At 51.4% G+C, this 22,393-nt stretch overlaps 1 protein-coding gene across 3 annotated transcripts in view; it reads left to right on the top strand.

The window, feature by feature from the left end:
• ZDHHC8 (zinc finger DHHC-type palmitoyltransferase 8) overlaps nt 1-21,243 on the top strand; it is an 81,255-nt gene extending 60,012 nt beyond the window's left edge. The window contains exons 7-11 of one of the 3 annotated variants that reach the window (XM_043987171.1): nt 2,172-2,262; nt 2,841-2,949; nt 3,574-3,683; nt 5,039-6,072; nt 18,969-21,243. In XM_043987171.1, coding sequence (XP_043843106.1) covers nt 2,172-2,262; nt 2,841-2,949; nt 3,574-3,683; nt 5,039-6,072; nt 18,969-19,209 — 1,585 coding nt within the window. In that variant the 3' untranslated portion in view covers nt 19,210-21,243. Of the gene's footprint in view, nt 1-2,171; nt 2,305-2,840; nt 2,950-3,573; nt 3,684-5,038; nt 6,073-12,611; nt 15,120-18,968 lie in introns of those variants that run through there. The other 2 variants (XM_043987162.1, XM_043987179.1) reach the window with 2 other exon arrangements.
• Nucleotides 21,244-22,393: the final 1,150 nt, after the last annotated feature.

Raw genomic sequence — 22,393 nt, 5'->3', positions numbered from 1 at the left:
GATGCCTTGCTGTCATCTCTGACTGTGGCCAGTGGTCAGGTGTCCTTGGTCCTGGAGGCCCTCGGTCAGTGACTGGCCAATCTATGGCCTGAGAGCGCTGTCCGTGGTCAGTGGTCAGCTCGCCTTGGGGCTTCTGTGGTCACAGACAGGTGCAGAGATGGACAGACCAAAACCACATGGAAATGGAGCACACATTTTTATCACTTCCATGCACGAGTGGAATTGTATTGCATGCAGTCCCTTACACACAGGCTCACATCCTGTTGCACAAATGCACCTTCACAAATGAAACCCTAGACCCCACTGTGCACACACCATCCACTCATACCTTCCTGCACAGTAATGAGCTCCTGGACTTCCTTCCTGTCCTTGACCTTGACCTTGATCCCCACACGGAGAGACCTTATCAGACAAGCCAGTGATGACTAACGATGGGGTCACTGTGCCGTGGGCGCAGAGAGAGCTGGACCTGAGTTCCTGTCTCTCTCCCACCCCCAACATCTCTTCTTCTCCCTTCTTCTCCCTGCTCGGCCCTGTTCCAAGTCGTCTCTCATCTGGGATCAACCCTGGCCTTTGGTCAGCTGTCCCCTCCCTGCTTAGGCTGGGCTGCAGTGGAGCTGCTGGGAGCCCCCCAGTGCCATCCTCCTGGGAGATCATGAGACCCAGTCTTACAGAGACTAATCAGAAAGTCTCTGTTGGCTCAGGGCTCAGCCTCTCTTTGCTCCTGGTTTTCCCCTCCTATTTCCCTCCTTCCTATTATTTTCTTTCTTTCTTTCTTTCTTTCTTTCTTTCTTTCTTTTTTAAATTCATTTATTTATTTTTTGGTGAGGCAATTGGGGTTAAGTGACTTGCCCAGGGTCACACAGCTAGTAAGTGTCTGAAATTTGAACTCAGGTACTCCTGAATCCAGGGCTGGTGCTTATCCACTGCACCATCTAGCTGCCCCTCCCTCCTTCTTTCTACTCTTTCCCTTCTTACTCTTCTTAGCCTCTTTTCTCTTGCTCCCCCCTCCTCCTTCTTTCCTCCTTTCCCCTACTTCTCCCCTGCCCCTCCCCTTCCATTTTTTCTTTCTTCCTTCATCCTCTTCTTTCCCTGTTCTCTCCTTCCCTTTTTCTCTTCTCTCTCCTCTCCATCTTTTCTTTCTTCATTGATCTGATTTCCTTCTTCTCTTTTCGTCTCTTCTTGAAGTAGAAAAAGCCCTAGAGGTAGAGTTATACAACGTATGTTTGTATCCTAGCTCTGCCTTTGTGGCTGTGGACGAGTCATTTCATCTGTCTGGGCCTAAGATTCTCACCTTTGGAGAGGGAAAGGAGGATGAGGATCTGAAAAGGACCCCACACACCATCCAAAACCGATCCCTTCATTTTTTTGGGGGGGGTGAGGCAACTGGGGTTAAATGACTTGCCCAAGGTCACACAGCTAGTAAGTGTCACGTGTCAGAGGCCGAATTTGAACTCAGGTCCTCCTGAATCCAGGGCCAGTGCTCTATCCACTGTGCCACCTAGCTGCCCCCCTTGATTTTTTTTTTAAGGCAGGGCAATGAGGGTTAAGTGACTTGCCCAAGGCCACACAGCTAGTAAGTGTCACATGTCAGAGGCCGAATTTGAACTCAGGTCCTCCTGAATCCAGGGCCAGTGCTTTATCCACTGTGCCACCTAGCTGTACCCCCCCCATTCATTTTTTTTTCTTTTTCTTTTTTTTTTTTTAGTGAGGCAATTGGGGTTAAGTGACTTGCCCAGGGTCACACAGCTAGTAAGTGTCTGAGGCCGGATTTGAACTCAGGTACTCCTGACTCCAGGGCCGGTTCTCTATCCACTGCGCCACCTAGCCGCCCCATTCATTTTTAAGATAAGGGAAACAGCCCACTGGAGTGGAAAGAACGTTGAACTCTCAGGTCATGACGTCTAAGTTCAGATCCTGGCTCTGCTACTTCCTACCTGTGTGACTGGGGGCAAGTCCTTGCTCCTCAGCGCCCTACCTGTAAAGTGACGGGCTTGGACGCCAGCTCTGATGGTAGATTTCTCGGTTCCTGGAGCTCCTTTCAGCTCGAAATCCCACAAGCCCATTATCCCCTCCCTTCCTCCCTGGGCACCGCTCTCCTGGGCCCGTCCCCACTGAAGATGGGGGCAGGTGGGCGCCGTTCCCACCAGTCCTCTCTCTGACCCCTCCAGGTATGTGGCAGAGCCCAAGTTGAAGCTGGCCGTGAGCGTGAAGCCCCCGTTTCTGCGACCTGATCTCTCCGACAGGCAGGTCTCAGTGAAGGTCAGTGACAATGGAATCCAGACCAGCTTGAGCCGCAGCAAGGTGAGGCAGGGTCCAGGCCTGTCCCCCTGGGCCTATGTATGGGAGCTCTGCTACAGACACTCACTAGCTGGTGTGGAAAAGGAACTGGCTTATGAGTGCCAGACTTGAGTTTCAGTCTTGTGTGAGCCTGGGCAGGGGGCTTCCCTTTGGTAAAGCTCAGTTGTCTCAAATAAGTACAAATAACGACAGCTTGTTTCCTCAAAGGGCTGCTGTGAGCATCCCCTGGGATAATGGTGTCCACATATGCTTCTTCTTTTGAGACCAGGAGGCAAGGAGGATCCTGGGGAGTGGAGGCCAGAGAGGTTGGGGGTAGAGAGAGGGCAATTAAAGCAAACCCATCTTGGTGTGGGGGGATGAAGGATGGCGGCACTCACACCCAAAGTCCAAGGGGTGTTAGGTGAGACTGGGGTGGGGTTGGGATGCCCAGGGAAAGGGGGCTTTCCCAGGTGACCCCTTGCTCCTTGGGCTTTTCAGTCAGGAGGGCAAAGGGCTAAGCAGTCTGGCTGGGGCCTCTGACCGCTAACTCTCTGATTCAGTCCAAGATTAGCCTGGGAGGCCTGGATGAAAAGTCCCTGGACCTGCAGCCTCCCCTGCCTCCCAAGGGAGAGTCTGGCAAGTACACTGAGCTTCAGGGGAGCAGCGATGGTGAGTAAGGTTGGGCTGTCCTTGCCTGGGCCAAAGCAGCAAGGCAACCTTTTGGGAACCTGATAGGGGCCAAGGGAGGGAAAGCGGAAGAACAAGAGAGAAGGAAGGAAGAGGGGGGAAGAGAGAAGGAAAGGAAAAGAAAGGAGGGATGGGGAGGGAGAGGGAGGAGAGAGGGAAGAGGAAAAGGAGAGCAAGGGAGGAAAAAAGGAAAAAGGAAGAGGTGATGAGAGGGATGGGGCTGGGAAGGGCAGAAGAGGGAAGGTGAAGAAGAAGTGGGAGAAAAGAGAGGAAGAGATAAAGAGGGAGGGCGAAAGGAAGAGGAGAAAGGGAGAAGTGGACAGGGGAGAAGAGAGACGGAGAGAGGGAAACAATAGGATGCAGGAGGAAGGGGGCCAACTGCCCAGAGAGAGCCAGGCTCCATGAGGCTGGGCTGGGGTATGCTTGGGCTGTGGCCAGTCCTCAAGCTCTCCCATCACGATGCCGGCCTTGAGGCAGGCTCAACAATTGGCAGCCTCCTCTGCCCTGCACGGCTGCTCACGATTCAGTCCCCTTCAGGCCCCACCTTCCTGAGGCCCACAAGTATTCTTGGCCTTGCTGGGTGAGTCTGTCTGTCTTTCTCCCCAGAGGGTGGCCTGTCCCCTAAACTGACCAGCCCCCCGACTCCTGCCATGTACAAGTATCGGCCTGGCTTCACCAATAATTCCAAGATTCACTACCATGCCACAGCTGACCAGGTGAGGAATTGCCCAGACTTTTCTGGACTCCCTTGCTTGGACAAGTCACAGAACATCCAAACTGGGAGACTCCCTAGAATAGGGAATGTCAGAACTGGAAGGGACCTTGGAACAGGGACTGTTAGAGCTGGGAGGGGTCTTAGAACAGGGGATGGGATGGGAGGGCTGGGAGGGGCCCTAGAACAGAGGATGTCAGAGCTGGGAGGAGCCTTAGAACAGGGGATGTCAGGGCTGGGAGGGGCCTTAGAACAGGGGATGGCAGGGCTGGGAGGGGCCTCAGAACAGAATTGGGACTGTCAAGACTGAGGTTCCTCCAAGGTTATCTGGTCCGATCCCTTTATCTCCTAGAGAGGAGCTGAGGAGGAGAGGTGAGCTGCCCAGGGCCACACATCCTTGAAGTGGTAGAGCTGAGGTCTGAGTCCTTTCCTCCAAGGCTGGGGCTCTTTCCCACAGCCTGGCTGCTCTTACTGGGGAGCCATCAATCACTTTTTTTTTTTGTCCAAGATCCTGATTTAATAGATGAGAAAAATAAGAATAAAAAATTATTACTTCCCAAGGTCATATATCTATTTAATGAAAAAGACTGGCCTACATCCAATTGTCTTGACCTCAAAACCAGAAGACAAACCATGGCAATACATTGTCTCTGATCCTTTTTTTTGGCGAGGCAATGGGGGTTAAGTGACTTGCCCAGGGTCACACAGCTAGTAAGTGTCAAGTGTCTGAGGCCGGATTTGAACTCAGGTCCTCCTGAATCCAAGGCCAGTGCTCTATTCACTGTGACACCTAGCTGCCCCCATTGTCTCTGATCTTATTCAAATGATTTTTTCTTTTTTTTTAAAATAAAAGTATTTTATTATTTTCCAGTTACATGTAGAGATAGTTTTCAACATTTGTTTATATAAGATTTCCAATTTCAAATTTTTCTCCCTCCCTGCCCTCCCTCAACCCCTCCCCTAGACAGCAGGTAATCTGATATAGGTTTTATATATATATATATATATATATATATATATATATATATATATATATATACACACACACACATATATATACACACACATATATATATACACACACACATATATATATACACACACATATATATATATACACACACATATATATATATATATATATAATAACATTAAACATACTTCTGCATTAGTCATGTTATACGAAAAGAATCAGAGAAAAAAGGAGAAAACTCAAAACAGAAAAACAACAGCGCCCAAACCCAAAGAAATGGTACGGTCCAATCAGCATCCGTATTCCAGTTCCTTTTTTCCTGGACCTGGAGAGCCTTTTCCATCACCATCCATCACTTTTTAAGCCCGCCTCTTGCTATCTCCTAGATCACGCTTCAGGACGGCAGCCTGGGGGAGGGTGATGCTGGCACCCTCGACTACCAGTCGGAGCCCAACCTGGACCTCCCCGACTACCACCGGAGTGCCCTTCACAAGACCTATCAGTCGTCCCCGCTGCACATGGATTCCTATGCCGCCAACTCGCGCTCCCTGAGCCTGAAGTCGGCCGGCAGGCAAGGGCCGGATCAAGTGGCCCTGCATGCTCTGAAGCCCGAGGGAGCCCCCCCCACCCCCTACAAGACCATCTTTTCTCCCAACTCCCTGTCTAACCGCAACAGCAGCCTGTCCTACGACAGCTTGTTGAACCCCATGTCGCCGGCGGGCCGCAAGTGCCCGGCGCACTCGGTGGTCAGCTCGGCGGGCTACCACTCGCCCTACCTGTCGGCCAAGGTGTGCCACCTGCGCGGGGGGGAGCTGCAGCGGCCCGGGCCCCGCAGCTTCAGCCCCGTCCTGGGCGGGGGCGCGCCCGGCTCGCACCCCCGGGACCCTTCTCCGGTGCGCTACGACAACCTCTCCAAGACCATCATGGCTTCCATCCAGGAGCGCAAAGAGATGGAGGAGAGGGAGAAGCTGCTGCACTCGCACCCGGACTCCGTGTTTGGCGATTCCGGGGTCTATGACACCCCCAGCTCGTACAGCCTCCAGCAGGTCAGCACGCTGTCGTCCGACGACCCCCGCAGCCTGGCCCTGCCCTGTGGCTCCCGGGAGAACCTGACGTCGGCCGGAGGCTTTGGCGCCAGGAGCCCCTTGCTCCAGTCATCTCTGTCCTCCCTCTCGGGGGTCATGGCGCGCGCCCCGAGGACTTCCACCACCTCCCTCCAGGCCGACTTGGCCAACAATAACGTTCAGAGCCACCAGACGCTGCAGGGCCGGGGCACCGCTGGCCCCTACATGTCCCCGGCCCATCAAGTCCCCACCTTCCCCTCCGGAATGCCGCGGTCGCCTTCCTATGGGGGCTCCAAGGCGGTCTCCTTTATTAATACTGTGGACATCACAGAGCCGCCCCCTCTAGGAGTTCAAAGGTAAGTGTGGGCTGGGGTCCTCACGAGGCCTCTCCTCTTCTCCGCTGCCTCCTGCCTCCTCCACTGGCCCCACCTCCCAGGACCCGGCTTTGGCTTTGTAGTGGACTGGTCACCCGAGGAGCCTCAGCTTCCGGAGCGGGCCGAGAGTCAGTGCTGAGGACCCAGGGCCTTTGTGAAACTGTCCTGGGGCCACCCTGGCCCTGGAGGCACCCTGGCCCTGGAGGCACCCTGGCCCTGGCGGCACTGGCTGCCCAATGCCTTGGTCTAACATGCTCTGGTCCTTCTGGGCCTGGAGCCTCATGCCTGTATGGGGCACACCTGAGCCCTATCCATCTGTGCCCCCCCCACCCTCTTCTGCTGCTGCTGCTGCTGCCCCACCCTTCTGGGGCTCACTGCTTCCACTCCTTTTCTTCACCCCCTCTACCACCCTTCCAGACCACATACATGCTGTGTCGGAGGTCTCTTCACAGGGGAAGGGGAAACTATAAGCTCAGAAACAATATCCAAGAGTGAGGCCAGCAGGATCAGTAAAAGATTCCCCTGGGCCTGGCTGGGCAGTTCACCAGTCTCACCCCTCTATGGAGAATGCCACAAGCCTCTGGTCCCATTCCCAGATAGTGCCGCGATCATCCAGGCCTTGGCCAAAGCCTGAGCCTAAAACGGAAACTCTTCTCTTGTCATCTGGTGCCCCTTCTCTTGAGGAAAGCCTTGGAGGGAGTGTGGTCATAAAGATCTGGGCCCTAGTCCAGCTCTGACACCCACTGACTGTGTGACCCTGGGCAAGTCCCTTCACCCCTCAGTATCCCAGGAAGCTCTCTAAGATGGTCAGTGGCAGAGCAGATGCCTGCCTGCATTAGTAGAGGGTTTTCCCGGTGAGAGTTCCCTATATCTAGCCTGAAATACAGGAAATTCCTGAGCAGGAAATTTCTTTTCCTGGTGAAATCATAAGTTGGTTCCCTGCTTCCCCAAATAATAATAAGGGAACCCCATCACTCCTAATCTAATCACACACAGTCACATATCCACACACATTCTCTCTCTCTCTCTCTCTCTCTCTCTCTCTCTCTCTCTCTCTCCCCTTCTCTCTCTCCTTTCTTCCTCTCCATCTCCCTTCTCTCTCCTCTCTCTCTTCCTTCTCTCTCTCCTTTCTTCTCCGTCTCCCTTCTCTCTCTTTCCTTTTCTTTCTCTCGCTCCTCTCCCTTCTTTCTCTCTCCTTTTCCTTTTCCTTTTTCTCTGTCTCTCTCTGTGTCTCTGTGTCTCTGTCTCTGTCTCTGTCTCTGTCTCTGTCTCTCTCTCTCTCACACACACACACACACACACACACACACCTTATTTTCAGGAAAAAACCTTCCCTCCTCCCCTTTCTGTCCTGTCCCTTTCCACACCCAAAGCCAGTCTTGGAAAGACAACAGCCTGCTCAGATTCAGAAAGCTGCTCCTTTAAGGGGCCCCAGAGGGTGAGCACAACACTGTACTTAACTTTTCACCCCTCTTCCTGTCCATGAATTTCAATTCCATAAACATGTATTGAGCACTTACTGTGTGCCAGGCACTGCGCTAAACACTGGGCATACAAGAGGCAAAATATAGTTCCTGCTTATGATCTAATGGAGGAGACAGCAGGTAAACAAATATTCACAAAGCAAGTTATAGACAGGATAAATAATAGATAATAATAATAAGATAATTAATAGAGGGGAGGCATAGGAATTCAGAGGGGAAAGCTTCCTGTAGGAAGTGGATGTTAATTGGAACTTAAAGGAGCCGGGGAGGTCAGTGATCAGCTTGAGAGAATGCCTAGAGCCAAAAGATGGAGTGTCTTTTCTGTACAACAGCCAGGGGGCCCAGGGCACTAGATTAGAAGGTATGTGAGAAGGTAAACAAAGACTGGAAAGATAGGAGAGCTGGGTTATCAGAGGCCTTGAATGCCAACTGAGCATTTTGAATTTGCTCCTGGAGGTGATAGGGAGTCACTGGAGTTTATTGAGTTTTGGGGGGGTGTGGGGGGGGGAGGAGGGGCATGGTCAGACTTGTGGTTTAGGGAGATCATTTTGGAAGCTGAATGGAGGCTGGATCTGGGCAGGCAGAGCCTCCAGCACTTGTCGCAGTAGTGTGTGTGGGGGGTGATGAGGGCCTGCACCAGACAAAAGGAGCATTTGAGAGGCATATTGCTTGTTGCAAAGGTGACATATGGCAGCCTTGGCAACAGCTTGGCTGTAGCTGCTGAGAGCTAGTGAGGAGTCCAGCATGACTCCTGGTTGGGGAGCCTGAGGGACTGGGAGGAGGGTATGGCCCTATATAATGATAGGGAAGGCTGGGGTTAGGGGGAAAGATGATGAATTCTGGTTTGGATAGAGTAAGTGTCAGGTGTCTCCAGCTGAGACCTCTGAAAGGCATTTGGAAATCAGAGAGCCAGAAAGGTAGATTTGAGAAGCATCATTAGAGGGACCTACACAAATGCTGGCCATGTATTAGGGCATACAAACCTCACAGCCAGATGCAGAAAAGCAGAAATAGTAAACATCCTTTTCAGATCATAATGCAATAAAAGTTACATTCAATAATGGACAATTGAAAGAGAGATTAAAGATCAATTGAAAATTAGATAATCTGATCCTCAAAGACAAGTGGGTTAGAGAATCATCATTATAGAGATGGTAATTAAATCCATGGAAGTGCACGAAATCACCCAGTGAAGTAGAAGAGAAGGAGAGTCCAATACTGAGCTCTGAGGGACACCTACAGCTAGATGGTGTGATCAGGAGAATCCAGTGAAGGGGACAGAGAAGGGAGGAGAATAGAAAGAGAAAAGGAGAGAAAGAGAGGGGAGAGAGAAGGGAGAGGGAGAGGAAGAAAGGAGAGAGGGAGAGAGGAGAGGAGAGACAGAGAGAAGAGAGAGAGGAGAGAGGAGAAAGAAGAGGAGAGGAGAGAGAAGAGAAAAGAAGAGGGGAGGGAGGGAGAAAAAGAGGGGAGAGAGAGAGAGAGAGAGAGAGAGAGAGAGAGAGAGAGAGAGAGAAGAGAGAGAAGGGAGAGGGAGAGGAAGAAAGGAGAGAGGGAGAGAGGAGAGGAGAGACAGAGAGGAGAGAGGAGAATGAGAAGAGGAGAGGAGAGAGAAGAGAAAAGGAGAGGGGAGGGAGGGAGAGAGAGAGAGAGGAAAGAGAGAGCAGAGAGGGAGAGACAGACACAGAGAGAGAGTCTTGAAAACCTGAAGAGAGGATCTGGGAGGACAGAGGGATGGACAATGTCCAAGGCTGCAGAGAGGCCAAGGAGAAGGAGAATGGAGAAGAAGACATTGGATTTGGCAGCTGGACCATTGGTCACTTTGGAGAGAGTAGTCCTGGTGGAATGATAAGATCAGGAGCTGGATTGTAAGGGGCTAGTAAGAGAGGAGAGAAATGGAAGCCCCTATTGTAGACAGTCCTTTTGGATTTAACTATGGTGGGCAAATAGAATGAGAGTGGAGATGGAAGGACGAAATGAATTTTTTTTTTCAAGATGGTGGAGACCTGGGCATGTCTGTAGGCAGTAGGGGATGAGTCAGTAGAGAGGGAGAGATTGAAAATAAGTGACAGAGACAGAAAAGGGACAGTGTGTTGGAGATGGGATGGAATGGGAGCATTAAAACAGGTAACTTAGACAGACTCACCTTGGTCAGGAGTGAGGCCATTTCATCATGTGAGACAGGGGTGAGGGAGGCATCTGAGCAATGCGAGATGAGGAGGGGACTCTATTGAATGATATGGGAGAGTCCCAGAGGTAGAGACCATAAAGTCTAACCTTTTCTGGATCGGTGTTTTCTCTGCAATATTCCTGACAAGAAATCATCCAGCTCTGTTTGGAGACCTCCTGAGGTAGCCTGTTTGATTTTGGGACAAATCTCCTTATTAGGCATTTTTTTTTGGTAGCATCAATCTGTCCCCCTGAAATACCCCTGCCCCATTGCTCTTAATTCTGCTCTCTGGGGCCAAGCAGAACAAAGCCACTCTCCATTTCACCAGAAGGTCCTCGAAGGCTAGAATCTTGTCCCTACCTCATCTTCCTTCATGGAAAATCACTTATCCTCTCCAGAGCCTCAGTTTTCCCCAAAGTATATATAACGAGAGGGGATGGGCTACATGATCTCCGCATATGATGAAATCTCCTTCAACTTGGTGTTGATGTGTCTCACCCTCCCTTCTCTGTGCCGGTCATCCTTCTTTGGACAGTGTTTATTTAGCACATTACCCAGCACATAGTAGGCACTTAATACATGCCAGCTGACCACTGACTTGGGACAAATCCAGCTCACAGTGTCTGGCTTAGGTAATAAGGAGACCCCTCATTCAGTGATCAGTTGGAGGAGTGGGGAGGGTGGTGCTTCCACAGCATAATCAGTAGGGAAGAGTTATCACAGAGAAGAGAGATCTGACCATCAGCCACGGGGGGAGGTGCACGGCAAAGCTCTGGGCTCAAGCTAAAGACAACTCCCTATTAGTCCTGCCAGAAAATGAGCTGCTAGGGGGTGCTGGGAGTCATGGAAGCCTTGGGTTCAAATCTTGCCACAGATACTTCCTAGCTCTGTGACACTAGAACGGACAAGTCACTCAGCTCTTTCAGCCTCAGTTTCCTTTATTTGTCAAATGGAGTTAATAAGAGCCTCTGCCTTCTGCCAAGGTCATTGTAAGGAACAGATTCAATGGGGGCAGCTAGGTGGCGCTGTGGATAGAGCACCCGCCCTGGAGTCAGGAGGATCTGAGTTCAAATCCGGCCTCAGACACTTGACACTTACTAGCTGTGTGACCCTGGACAAGTCACTTAACCCCCATTGACTCACTCCCCCCCCCAAAAAAAAGGTTAAGGAACAGATTCGATAATGTATATCAAGTTCTAGACAGAGGATGGCTAGTGTAGTTAGTAGGGATTTATACTCACTAGAATGAAATTAGTCTCTGCCTAGGATTATAGTCTTAGAGTTGGGAGGGACCTCAAAGATTCTTTACTGTTCAGTTGTTTCAGTCGTGTCTGACTCTGACCCCATTTGGGGTTTTCTTGGCAAAGATACTGGAGGGGTTTGCATTTTCTTCTCCAGTTCATTTTACAGATGGGGAAATGGAGGTCAGCAGGGTGAAGTGACTTGCTCAGGGTCACACAGCCAGGAAGTGTCTTAAACCCTCCTTTTGAAGCTGAGGGATCTGAGGCCAAGGGGAGTTCTGAGACTTTCCCCAAATCACAAAGGTCATAAGTGTCTGAGGTAGGATTTGCACTCAGGTCCTCAGCTCTGTCTGCTTTCTCGGGAGGTTTCTCTTCATCACAGAGGAGAGTGTTGCCCTGGGACTAGCGATGCTGGGGCACTCTGAGCCTCTCCTCGGGGATGAGAGAGGTAAGAGGAGGGGACATGGCTCCGATAGGCGGGGGCTTCCGTCCTTGGGTGTGTGATCAGACCCGGACGGCTGCTGCCTTGCCCTTGTGGTGGCTGGGAGCTCACCTGCCCTGCCTGGGCTTACGAGCTGCCCCGTGTCAGTTTGCCGGTGTGTCCATGGCGCCCTCTAGTGTTTGAGAGGAGAGCAGTCTGGGCTTGAGCAGGAGGCATCTGGTCCAACCCCCTGTTTTAGAGAGGCTGCCTCAAGTGAGCTGCTCCAGGCTAGCCCAGGCTGCTCAGGGAGTTAGCATGGGAGGTGAGATTGGAACCTGGGTCTTTCACGCCCCTCCTCTTGGCGTGCCCCACCCTTTCATTTTGTACACGGAGAAAGAGAGGTCGGAGAGTCCAGGAGAGGCTTTATCAAGGTCCGCTAGCGAAGGCGGGATCGGATGATAGCACTGAGAGGCGGAGAGAACTTGGGAACCATCTAACTCAATTCTTTCCTTTTATAGGCCCAGAGAAGGGAAGGAATTTACCCAGGTACACACAGCTCATAAGTAGCAGAGTCAGAATTTGAACCCAGCTCCCCTCACTCTTTCCCCCTATATGCAGGTCCCAGGGCTTCCTTTCCAGGCTTCCTTTCATCTCATCTCATCTCAACTCTTCTTCCATTGCTAGCTTCCCCTTGGAACTCTGAAAAGCAGCCGGCGCTGGGGCTGACCGGGGGTGGTCTCCCTCCACCCACCTTCCCCCTACCCTGGGATTCCATCCTGGGAAGAAAAGGGCCCTCCATGAGCTCGCTCCCCCAGGATCCTGGCCCAAGGGGGAGGGCTAAGAGGCCGTGGGCCGGGAGATCATCGGTTTCTCAGAAGGAAACGGGAGCCTGGGGTCTGGTGGGGAGGGTGGCAGGAGCCGGCCATCCTTCCCAGCTGGTGTTTGGAGCCGGTCCGGCGTGTGGTCCTTGTCGGCGTCATCCCCCTTGCCCCGTCTCATCCCCTTGGTCGTCCTTGTGACTCCTGACCGTGTCAGCCAAGGTGTCCCATCCCAGAGCCCTGGGGGAGGGGGGGAGAGGGGGGAGTGGGATTTTGGCCAGGATGGGTCTGTCCCCGTGGCCGTGGCTGCTAAAATGTTGTGTCAAGCCTTTGTGTGTTCACGTGTGTGTGTGTTTGTGTGTGTGTGTGTGTATCCTTCTTTTCCCACAGGGAGCATGTGCTGCTGAAGACCCCTCAGAGTATTCTAAACGGACAGTCTAAAGGCCTTCCCAGATTGGGGCCTGTGGCCAGCACCCAGGGGGTCCCCGGAAGCCCCACCAGACACACAAATGTTAAGAAGGTGTCTGGAGTAGGTGGGACCACATATGAAATTTCAGTGTGAAGAGGGAGCCTCCCCCTCTTCTGGCCTTGTGACCGACGGCACCCTGAAGATGGAAACCCAAGAAGATGACACGGGGGGTTTGCCTGCTGTTGTTCCTGTCTTTCTCTCTCTTCCTCCCTACAAACCCACCTTCTTCAACCTCTTTCCCCTCCCCACAACCCCAAGGGAATGGAATGAACAGTCTTGAGAACTGACTGACTTGGGATTGTCAGGAGAGTAGGCACGTGTACATCGGTCCATTCCCAAAGAGGCTCCGATTTGGGGACCAGTTGGAGATGCTGTGCCAGACAGGGTGTACACATCTGTCTTGGGGAGAGCCGGAGGGCCCCCAGTTTGTGGCTGCGGCAAGCAGCACCCCTCTGCTGAAGACAAGCCCAGACAACAAGGGTGTGTCTGTGTCCCTGGGTTCTTCAGTCCTCTCCCTATCAGCCGCCTGGGCTGACTGTGGCTGTGGGTAGGTGTGGATCAGAGAAGGATGGGCCACAGAAACACCCCCCCCCCCCCCGCCCCATTTCTAAGAAGCCGGCTTGTCCAGATGCATCAGCCCCACAGGCACAGCACCTCCCCTGTGTCTCTCCTTGTTCCCCAGCCCAGCCTCCATCAAAGTGCCACCACTTGATTGGAGGAGTGTGAAGCGGCAGGGCTGAGCCTTCCGTCCTATGGGGTCACCTGACTGGGCAGTATGGAGGGCTTGGGGCTCAGCCACATCCTATGAGCCCACTTTGCTACCCGGCTCATACTCTCCTCTTTCTTTCTCTGTTCACACAAGACTTTTTTTTTTTCCACTTTGGACGGAGCTCATCATCTCTACTCTGAATTTTTCCAGGCAGAGCACACATACCTCATTAGGCTTGACCACAAAGACGGGGTAGGGTGATTCCATTAAGAATCCAAAGGAAATCCCTTTTGTTCCCATTGATGCTCTTGGAGAGAGAAGAGCAGGCATAAAAGACCTCTGCTGCTTGGTTGACCAACTTGTGAGAAAGAAGGCACATCTCTCACTGAAACTATGCAGAAACTGCTTGCCAAGTGTGCGCCCGAGATCCTGGCTGAGCGTGCGCCCCTTCCCCCCCCCCAGTCCAGCTGGCTTCCCCTAGCTAGCTCCTTGCATCAGGTCACAGGAGCGGAAGTTGCCGTGTAGAAAGCTGAGGGGACAGAGACACTTTTCCAAGGATGGTGTGAACTCCCACGGACCCTGTCTCCTTGCCTTGATGAGAAGTGAGGAGCTAAGGATGTGAAGGATACCGCCGCATGCCTACTGCTCTCGGCTCCGGGGTAAATGGTGATCTGAAGAGTGTGAACTGGTCTAGCTTCAGTGAAGTCCCACTGGGGCCATGCCTCAGCCCTTGAGGACCCCAGAATTCTTTGTGGTCTAACCAGCACGAAGATGCCAGCCAATTATTTCAATCTTCCTGGAGCTGCTAGCCTTGGTAGACACATGCCTGATACCGACATCTACGAAAGGACCCAAAGTTACCATATCTAGAACCCTTAGTCATGAACCATTGGCAGGCACCCAGATGCTCCAGTGAATCCCTCTGGGCTTGGCACATGGAAACACCCCAACTTCCTGTCTCTATTAACGAGTTGCCTTTTCCCCAACCTCGTTCATTATTATATTTAGCTTCACCAGTTTTCCATCCTTCCTTCCCAGCCCCCCCCTCTCTTTTTCTCTCTCCAAGACCTCCAAATGCCTCCATTTCTTGGCTTTGAGGAGGAAAATAGTGTTACCCTTTGTATTTGCCGATTCCTTTTGTGCCGTGTGTGACAAGAGGGGTGTGTGTGGATTTTTCCAGGATGAGTAGCAATAGTTTGGGTCTCCAATCCTTCTGTTCATGGGTCCGCCTCCCCCCCCCCCAATCCCCTCACCAAGCCAATAATTCTGTTGTCTCTGTTCTCTGGTCTTCTAGAATCTGTCATTTGTCCATACTTTGTATTCACTGTATAATGTGGTGGGGGCAAACTGTGCTTATGACTGTGGGGACGTGTTGTTACTTGAAGCCTTAATTCTCCGTGTTTCTATTGCTGGGTGGGTTGATGTAAATGGAAACCATTAGTTAATTACCTTTGGGAATCATAGACCTGTGTGGATAAAGCAGGCTGGATTTACCCCCTTATCTCCACCCTGACCTCTCTAGGTCCCTGTCAGAAATGATAACCCTTGGGGCCCACTTTCTGCCATTCAGGACCATTAGGTGTCCAGATCAGGAGCTTGGGCCAAGAATGTGCTCAGATTGACCTCACTGAGAAGCGCATTTTCATCATTTGCTTCTGTGTGGGTTGCTTTATTTTTATTTTTTTGGTTTTATATAATTTTATTAAAAAAAGAGAAACCACATGTAATCCATGTGCTGTCTGAGTGAACCTTTGGGGTGCCCCCATCGAGGCTGGAGGATATCTAGAACCCTTGGCCATGAACCATTGGCAGGCACCCGGATGCATCAGTGAAATCCCCTGGACTTGGCACGTGAATACGCCCCCACCTTCCTGTCACTATTAACAAGTTGCCCCCACTCCTGCCCCTGCTTTGTTCTCCATTATATTTAGCTTTATAAGTTTTCCCTCCTTCCTTCCCTCCCTCCCTCCCTCCCAAGACTTCAGTTGACCAATGTGTGAAAGACCACACAGTTGTGTTTCTAAAACAGGGGCTGGTAAATAAGGAAGCTCGTCTCCATCCAAGATGGCGGCCAGGTCTGTGAACTGTCCCTTCTCCCAGTCATGTGGCTGGGAGTCCCTCTGATGGGCGAGTCCAGTATGTTGTGGATGCCAAGAAAGCCCATTTGTCTGGCTTGAGGAATCCCGGGGTGGCAGAACTTGAAGGACCAGACCTTGTGGTCAGCTAATTGAAACCTGTATCTACTTGGCTCTTTTTTTTCTATTCTTTCCCTCTCTAGGCCTCAGTTTCTTTCTCTGTCAAATGAGGGTTTGAATTAGATTATCTCAGAAGTCTCTTCAAATGTTCCATCTTATAGTCCTTTAAAACCCTTCTTTCTTACCAGTGAAGAAACTGAGGCCCAGAGAAGGGTGGATCCAACATCCCACAGCTAGCATGTAGCTAAGGGTCCACGGGGACCACTGTTGAAATGGATGTCAGTGGAGTAGTCTAAGGTCACTCCAGTCTCCAGGTAGTCAGGAGTGAGTGTGCTCTGCCCCCAGGAGGGTCTGTGGTTACTGGAAGGGAAGCCTGGGGGGCCCTGAGGCCTCCTCAGAGTTATTGAGCCTTTGACTGACCTCTGTCTGGCCCCCAGGTAGAGTCAGAGAGGACCTGGCATCAGGAGAGGAGGAGGAGAAGCCTACAGAATTCCTGGGGCCGGGCAGTCAGCTGTGGATGGAGCCTAAGGGAGGAAAGCCCACAGCTATTGCTGGATCTCCCCAGTCTGGGCAAAGTGGAGCCTCGGTTCTCCAACCTCCTGGGCTCTGGCTGAGTGCTGGGGTCTCAGGAATGGTCCAAATGTAGCCATCCAGAGCCCAAAGCTCAGAGGTAGCAGGAGGTGGTGGGGAGAGCCCTGGGTTTGGAGCAGGAGGCCTTCTACTGGTAAACAATGTGACTTTGGCCAAATTCCTCCTCCTTGGTTTCCCTGTCTATAAAATGAGGGGAAGGGACTTAGCTGGTCACTAAGATCCCAGTAAATTCTCACATTCTAACAATCGCCCTGCTGACCCATTTGTCTTCTAGCTCATTTCTACTTTTTTTTTTTGTTTTTTAGTGAGGCAGTTGGGGTTAAGTGACTTGCCCAGGGTCACACAGCTAGTAAGTGTCAAGTGTCTGAGGTCAGATTTGAACTCAGGTCCTCCTGACTCCAAGGCTGGTGCTCTATCCACTGCGCCACCTAGCTGCCCCCATTTCTACTTTTAAGAAAGAAATGTTTTCATACCTGGGTTTCCCACTCATAGCCTGGCAAAGCATCAGGACCTGTGCCACACTCTGCCAAGACACACCCTACTTTTTACAGGTTTGCTTAGGAAAAGAGAACAAAACAGGACTTCTTAAATATTGCCTGATCCCTGGGGGGAAGGCTGCCCGGATGCAGTGGGGGCAAAATATATTTAGATCATAGATCGATAGCTGGAGTGGACCTTAGAGGTTCTATGCTCCTCTTTTTACAAGTGGGGAAACTGAGGCCCAGAGAAATCATTTGCCCAAGGTCACAGAGCTAATAAGCAGCAGGGCCAGAATTTGAACCCAGGTCCTTTGGTTCCCAATGCAGAAGTGCTCTTTCAGCCCCACTGGCTACTTCAACCCTATGGAAAGGCTGCTGGAGAGGGAGGTGTGAGTGGAGGCAGCAGTAACAAGATAACAAGGCTCTCTGAGGGTCTCAGCATGAGGGAAGATCTGGACTAAAGGAGGCCTGAAGAGGTGTGTGTGTGTGTGTGTGTGTGTGTGTGTGTGTGTGAGAGAGAGAGAGAGAGAGAGAGAGAGAGAGAGAGAGAGAGAGAGAGAGGAGAGAGAGAGAGAGAATATTTATCCCCTGTGGCTCCCAGTTGTCTCCCAAACACCAGAGATCACTGACCTCCAAAGACAACTGACTTTGCAGTTAGGGTTTGGTGGGTTGAGTTGGAGGTCCGTGCTCTGCTTGCATTTGGTCCTTGGGAAGAGCCAGGGCATGGAAATATTTAGCTAGAGGCTGCTCTCCTCAGTCAGCATCATGGAGGAGGTCACGGGACTCATGGAGAAGACCCCAGGTTTAGGGCTGGGAGGGGCTGTGATAGAGGAGGGAAGTGAGGGGGGGGGAAGGGAAGGGGCTCCCCAGCAAAGCCGGGATTAGAAGGTGAATGGAATGGTCTTTCCCAGTAATGAGATCTCGGAGCACCAAGGCTGGCTTAGTCACGTGTTTCTACCCAGGAGTCTGTCTCACAGTAGTGGTGGCCCGAACCAGGCCCTTCTGGTGAATGAAATCAGGCTCACCCCTTCCTGCCAGGCTCAAGTGTTCTGTGAGGATGGTCTGGCCTGCTGTGTGACTGCTGAGCTGCTGATGAGGGACCACATAGGCCAGGCCATGCTAGCCTATAGTATATCAGGATGTAGATACATTAGGACAAAAGGTTCTTCCTGGAGGGACCTTGGAACCTAGAACAGTAATGTCAGAACTCAGAGGAGCCTGAGAACATAGACTATCAGGTGGCCTTAGGACAGGGAATGTCAGGGCTGGAGGTGAGGGTGAGACTTAGAATAGAAGGAATGAATACCAGAGCAAGGGAGAACCTTAGAACAGGGGTTTGGAACTTTTCCTGTGTCATGGAACCTTTCGGCAGTCAGGGGAGGCCTATGGGTTCCTTCTCAAGAATCTTGGTTGCTTACGTTCAACATTTAAAAAAAACATTTTTTTATTGATCTTGTTAAATATTTTCCAATTACATAGAACATTTTTAACAATAATTTTTTAAAATGTTGAGTTCCAAGTTCTCTCGCTCCCTTCCCCCTCCATCCTCCATAGGAAGGCAATTTGGTTTTGATGATACCTGTGAGGTCATGCCAAAGCTATTTCCATATTAGCCACGTCGGCATTCATAATTGAGGGAAATACAAAATTTCAGTTTGAGATTAAGGAAAATCAATATGTATTTTTTTTCCTGTCCAAGTTCATAGACCCCCTGAAATTATCCATAGACCCCATGGGACCTAGAGTAAGAGCCCCTAACTTAGAATGGAAAATGTCAGGGCTGGAGAGGCCTGAGAATAGGGGATGTCAGGGCTGGGAGGGGCCTTAGAACAGGGGATGTCAGGGCTGGAGGGGCCTTAGAACAGGGGATGTCAGGGCTGGGAGGGGCCTTAGAACAGGGGATGTCAGGGCTGGAAGGGCCTGAGAACAGGTCATATCAGGGCTGGGAGGGGCCTGAGAACAGGGGATGTCAGGGCTGGGAAGGGCCTTAGAACAGGGGATGTCAGGACTGGAAGGGCCTGAGAACAGGGGATGTCAGGGCTGGAAGGGCCTGAGAACAGGGGATGTCAGGGCAGGGAGGGGCCTTAGAGATTATCTAGATGATAAGGGACCAGATAGGCAGTGTCATGCTAGCCTATAAGATCTCATTTACCTGGAGATCCTCAGAAAACAGGTGACTTGTCCTGGGTGGTCAAGGCTTTGATTCCAAGTCCAGGTCCCTCCCGCTGCCTTCGGGCAGTGGTGGTGGTCCCTTGCCTGACTTGCCTCTCCTCCATTTCTCTTCCTGCTGCGGCCTCCCCCCAGGGGGCGGATCGGAGCCTGCAGCCGAGGATGCGGGAACAGCGGGCGGCTGAACCCCAGGACCAGCCTCCACCTTTGCCGGTACCACTGCGCTAGCTCGGCCCTCCGCCCCCCGTGGAGCCCCACGGCCTCTGGCTACTGCCCCCCTGTCGGGGTGCCCCAGCTGGCTGCCGTATGCCGCTTGCACTCAGCCGCGTCCACCCTTTTTCCCAGCCTCTCTTGGCCAGAACGGGATGCCAAGTAGAGACCCTTGGTGTCCCTTGTCCAGAAGGCCAAACTCCTTTCACAGACTCACTCAGGATGAGGCCCCCTGAGGACTCTGGGGGCCAGGGAGAAGGAATTCAGATTCCAGGGGCAGCTGCCTCCCGCCAGGCCCTGTGTGTAGTGGGGGGGGCAATATTGACAGGGAACAGTCGGGAAATCTTGGCCATAGCTCAGGCTGCCACAGCAGCAGTGGTTATCAGACATCAGTGTTTCTTTCCTTGAGCCCTTGCCCTTAAGCAGAGCCACGTATTAACCTGGACCTCTTGGCAAAGAAGCCCAGGTCCCCCAAACTGAGTGTTCACCTGTTCTAGGAGGCCCCCCAGTGCGGGGTGCCTGGGGTATCTGCCCTACTATTAGAATGGGACCAAACCCCGTGCCTGGAATAATCAGCCCCTTGGAGGAGAAGCTGAGATAAGCTCAATGCCCCCACAGAAGAAGTCTACAAGACACCCTGATTCCAATCCCAGCCCCAAGTCATTTCTCCAAGGTGGCCAGGAGCACTGAGGGGTGAGATGGGAGATGGAAGGTTTGTGAATCACCTCTCAGGGAGTGATGGGAAGTCCAGGCCCTTGGATGCTGAGGAGCTGTGTTGTATCAGCCCTGGGCCACACCAAGGCCCGAGTCCTTCCCCTGAAACAGGCCTGACCCGGCCCAGACTCAGAAGGAGGAGCCAAGGAGAAAGGTGGCCCTTAGGAAGCTGTGCCCCCCCACCCCAGCTCTGCTTCCCCAGTGGTGTTTGTCCTTAGATGCCACGGTGCTCAGAATTGATAGCTCGAGAATTTCCCCAACTCCCTCCACCAATAGGGGTCCCCAAATTCACAGCTCCCGCCCACATGGCCTCTCCCCTCACTCACCCAGCACTTTAAATGTCCTTTCCCTTATGCTGGGTTTTTGGCTTCAGGTAATTTAAGAGGTTTCAGGTTGCATGGAGGGGGGAAGGGGGGGGTCTGGATCCTGAGCAGGGATTGCACCGAGGGCCCACCAGCCTGAAGGAGGGCTGTGCACAAAGTCCAGGAGGCCCTGCTTGGATCGCTGTTCCCTCACCCCCACCTCCCAAACCATGGCTGTCCCCACCTTCCCTCCCCACCAGGGCGTGCACGCATGTTGCCTTAACCCCCCACCATTCCTGCTGCCTACTTCCCACTCCAGAGCCTGGCTGTTCACTTGGCTCTCTGTCCTGTCTTGTGTCTGTATGGAGCCAAACCCCAGCAAGTCCTTGCAACTATGATAAGCCAACATCTCAGGCCCAGGCATTGATCTGGGCCTGGGGGTGGAGAGGTTAGAGGTCCTCCTCAGAGCCAGACTCAGCCAGGCTGGGGCTCGTCTATCTCTCTTCACAGAGAGCACCCTCACCCCTTCCCCCTCCACACACACACACACAGTCCCCACACCCCATGCTGCTATGTTTCAACTAAAGAAACAACCCTTTCTTCCTTTCTCATGCTAATTTCAATGTTGTACAAACCATACCCTATAGATGCCTAGAGAAATAAATGTATTTATCTTCTCCCCAATATCATGGGCACAGCAGGGGGGAAAATCTGCCTCGGCCCTCCCCGGTTTAAGAGTCTCTCTTGAACAATTACTCCTGGAGGGCGTCCCGGGCCAAGCTGGATGGAGAGGGGATGTGGGTCCCAGCTGTCCCCAGAGGGATATCTGGATAACCTTTGCCAAACCTAGGGGCAAGAGGTCGAGGGTTTGGGTCGTTCCCAGAATGCCGAGTGAGGGGCCAAGCTCAGGAGCATCAGTGAGTGGGGACACATTGGATTTGCATGAGTTTATTTAACTGCCTTGAGGAAGAATGAGCAACAGATCTATTTATTTTCAATTGTACTGAAGCACAGAATGACATTTTCAGACCCTATAACCCCCAGCTATGGAATATAAAGTATATATTATGGTCGCCTAACTGTATTTCTTCAAGTTTTTGAAAAACAAAACAAAATTATGATAGATTGTTCTACAAGGGTATTTTTTCCATTTAATTCCCTGAATAAATTTTTGGTGTTTTATCTCCATGCCTCCTGTTTTTATACTTGGCCTAAATTCCCCAGTCACTGACTGGTCTTGAAGGAGAGAAATCATGGCACCTAAGAGTTGAGGCAGAATTGTCAGAGCTTGCCCTCCTGTGTTCTTGGAAGTGGTAGCAACACTGCCAAGCAAATACTGAGAGGCCTGAAACACTAATCTTCTTTGGAAGAAGGGAAGGAGAGAAGGAAACAAGCATTTATTAAGTACCTACTATGCACCAGGCACTGTGCTAAGTGCTTTACCAATATGTCATTTAATCCTCACAACAACCCTGGAAGGTGGGTAAGATTATGTTCCCTTTCTTTGATTGAAGAAACTGAGGCAGACAGCAGTTAAGTGACTTGTTCAGAGTCACACAACTAGTAAGTTTCTGAGGCCAGATCTGAACTCAGGTCTTCCTGACTCCAGGCCCGGTGTTCTATCCACTGCACCACCCAGCTGCCCAAGACAAGATACCTTGGAACAACCAGAAATATTACTAACCTTTCTCTTGGAAATGCTTTAGTAAGGATGATACAGACTGCTACTGAAGACCAACCATGATGGGCCATGAAATGGATTGAAGACATATATGCTTTTATATTATTTTATTTTTTTGAGGGGCAATAAGGGTTAAATGACTTGGCCAGGGTCACACAGCTAGTAAGTGTCAAGTGTCTGAGGCCAGAACTCAGGTCCTCCTGAATCCAGGGCGGGTGCTTTATCTACTGCGCCCCCTAGCTGCCCTCCATATATGCTTTTATTTTACACCAGGACTAGGAAATAACCAAACTCAAAGTAGTTCTTGCCAATTACAGGCAAGGACCTGATGATGGTTTTTTATCAATGAAAACCTCCCTCCAAGTCAAACAACAATATGTTGGGGTTGATGTAGGGCAATCATAAGAAATAACTTTGTTCCTAAGTCCAGATTAGAGGAAATAGAAGTAGAAACTGAGCAATGACTTAAATCTGAAAGGGGGGAAATACTTGAAAGTATTCCAATCTATACCTGAAACTCCCTAAGTACCACTTTATGATGAAATTGATAGCAATAGTAATGCCAGTGATTTTTAAAGAGATGGGTATACTTTGAAAGGAATTTTTAAAATTTTGGTGGCACAAATCCAACTACTACATCAAGTGTGCCCAAA

This window comes from Dromiciops gliroides, chromosome 1, assembly GCF_019393635.1.
Source record: "Dromiciops gliroides isolate mDroGli1 chromosome 1, mDroGli1.pri, whole genome shotgun sequence".
Lineage (NCBI taxonomy): Eukaryota > Metazoa > Chordata > Mammalia > Microbiotheria > Microbiotheriidae > Dromiciops > Dromiciops gliroides.
The sequence above is the reverse complement of the archived record's forward strand: the minus strand, read 5'-3'. Positions and strand labels throughout refer to the sequence as shown.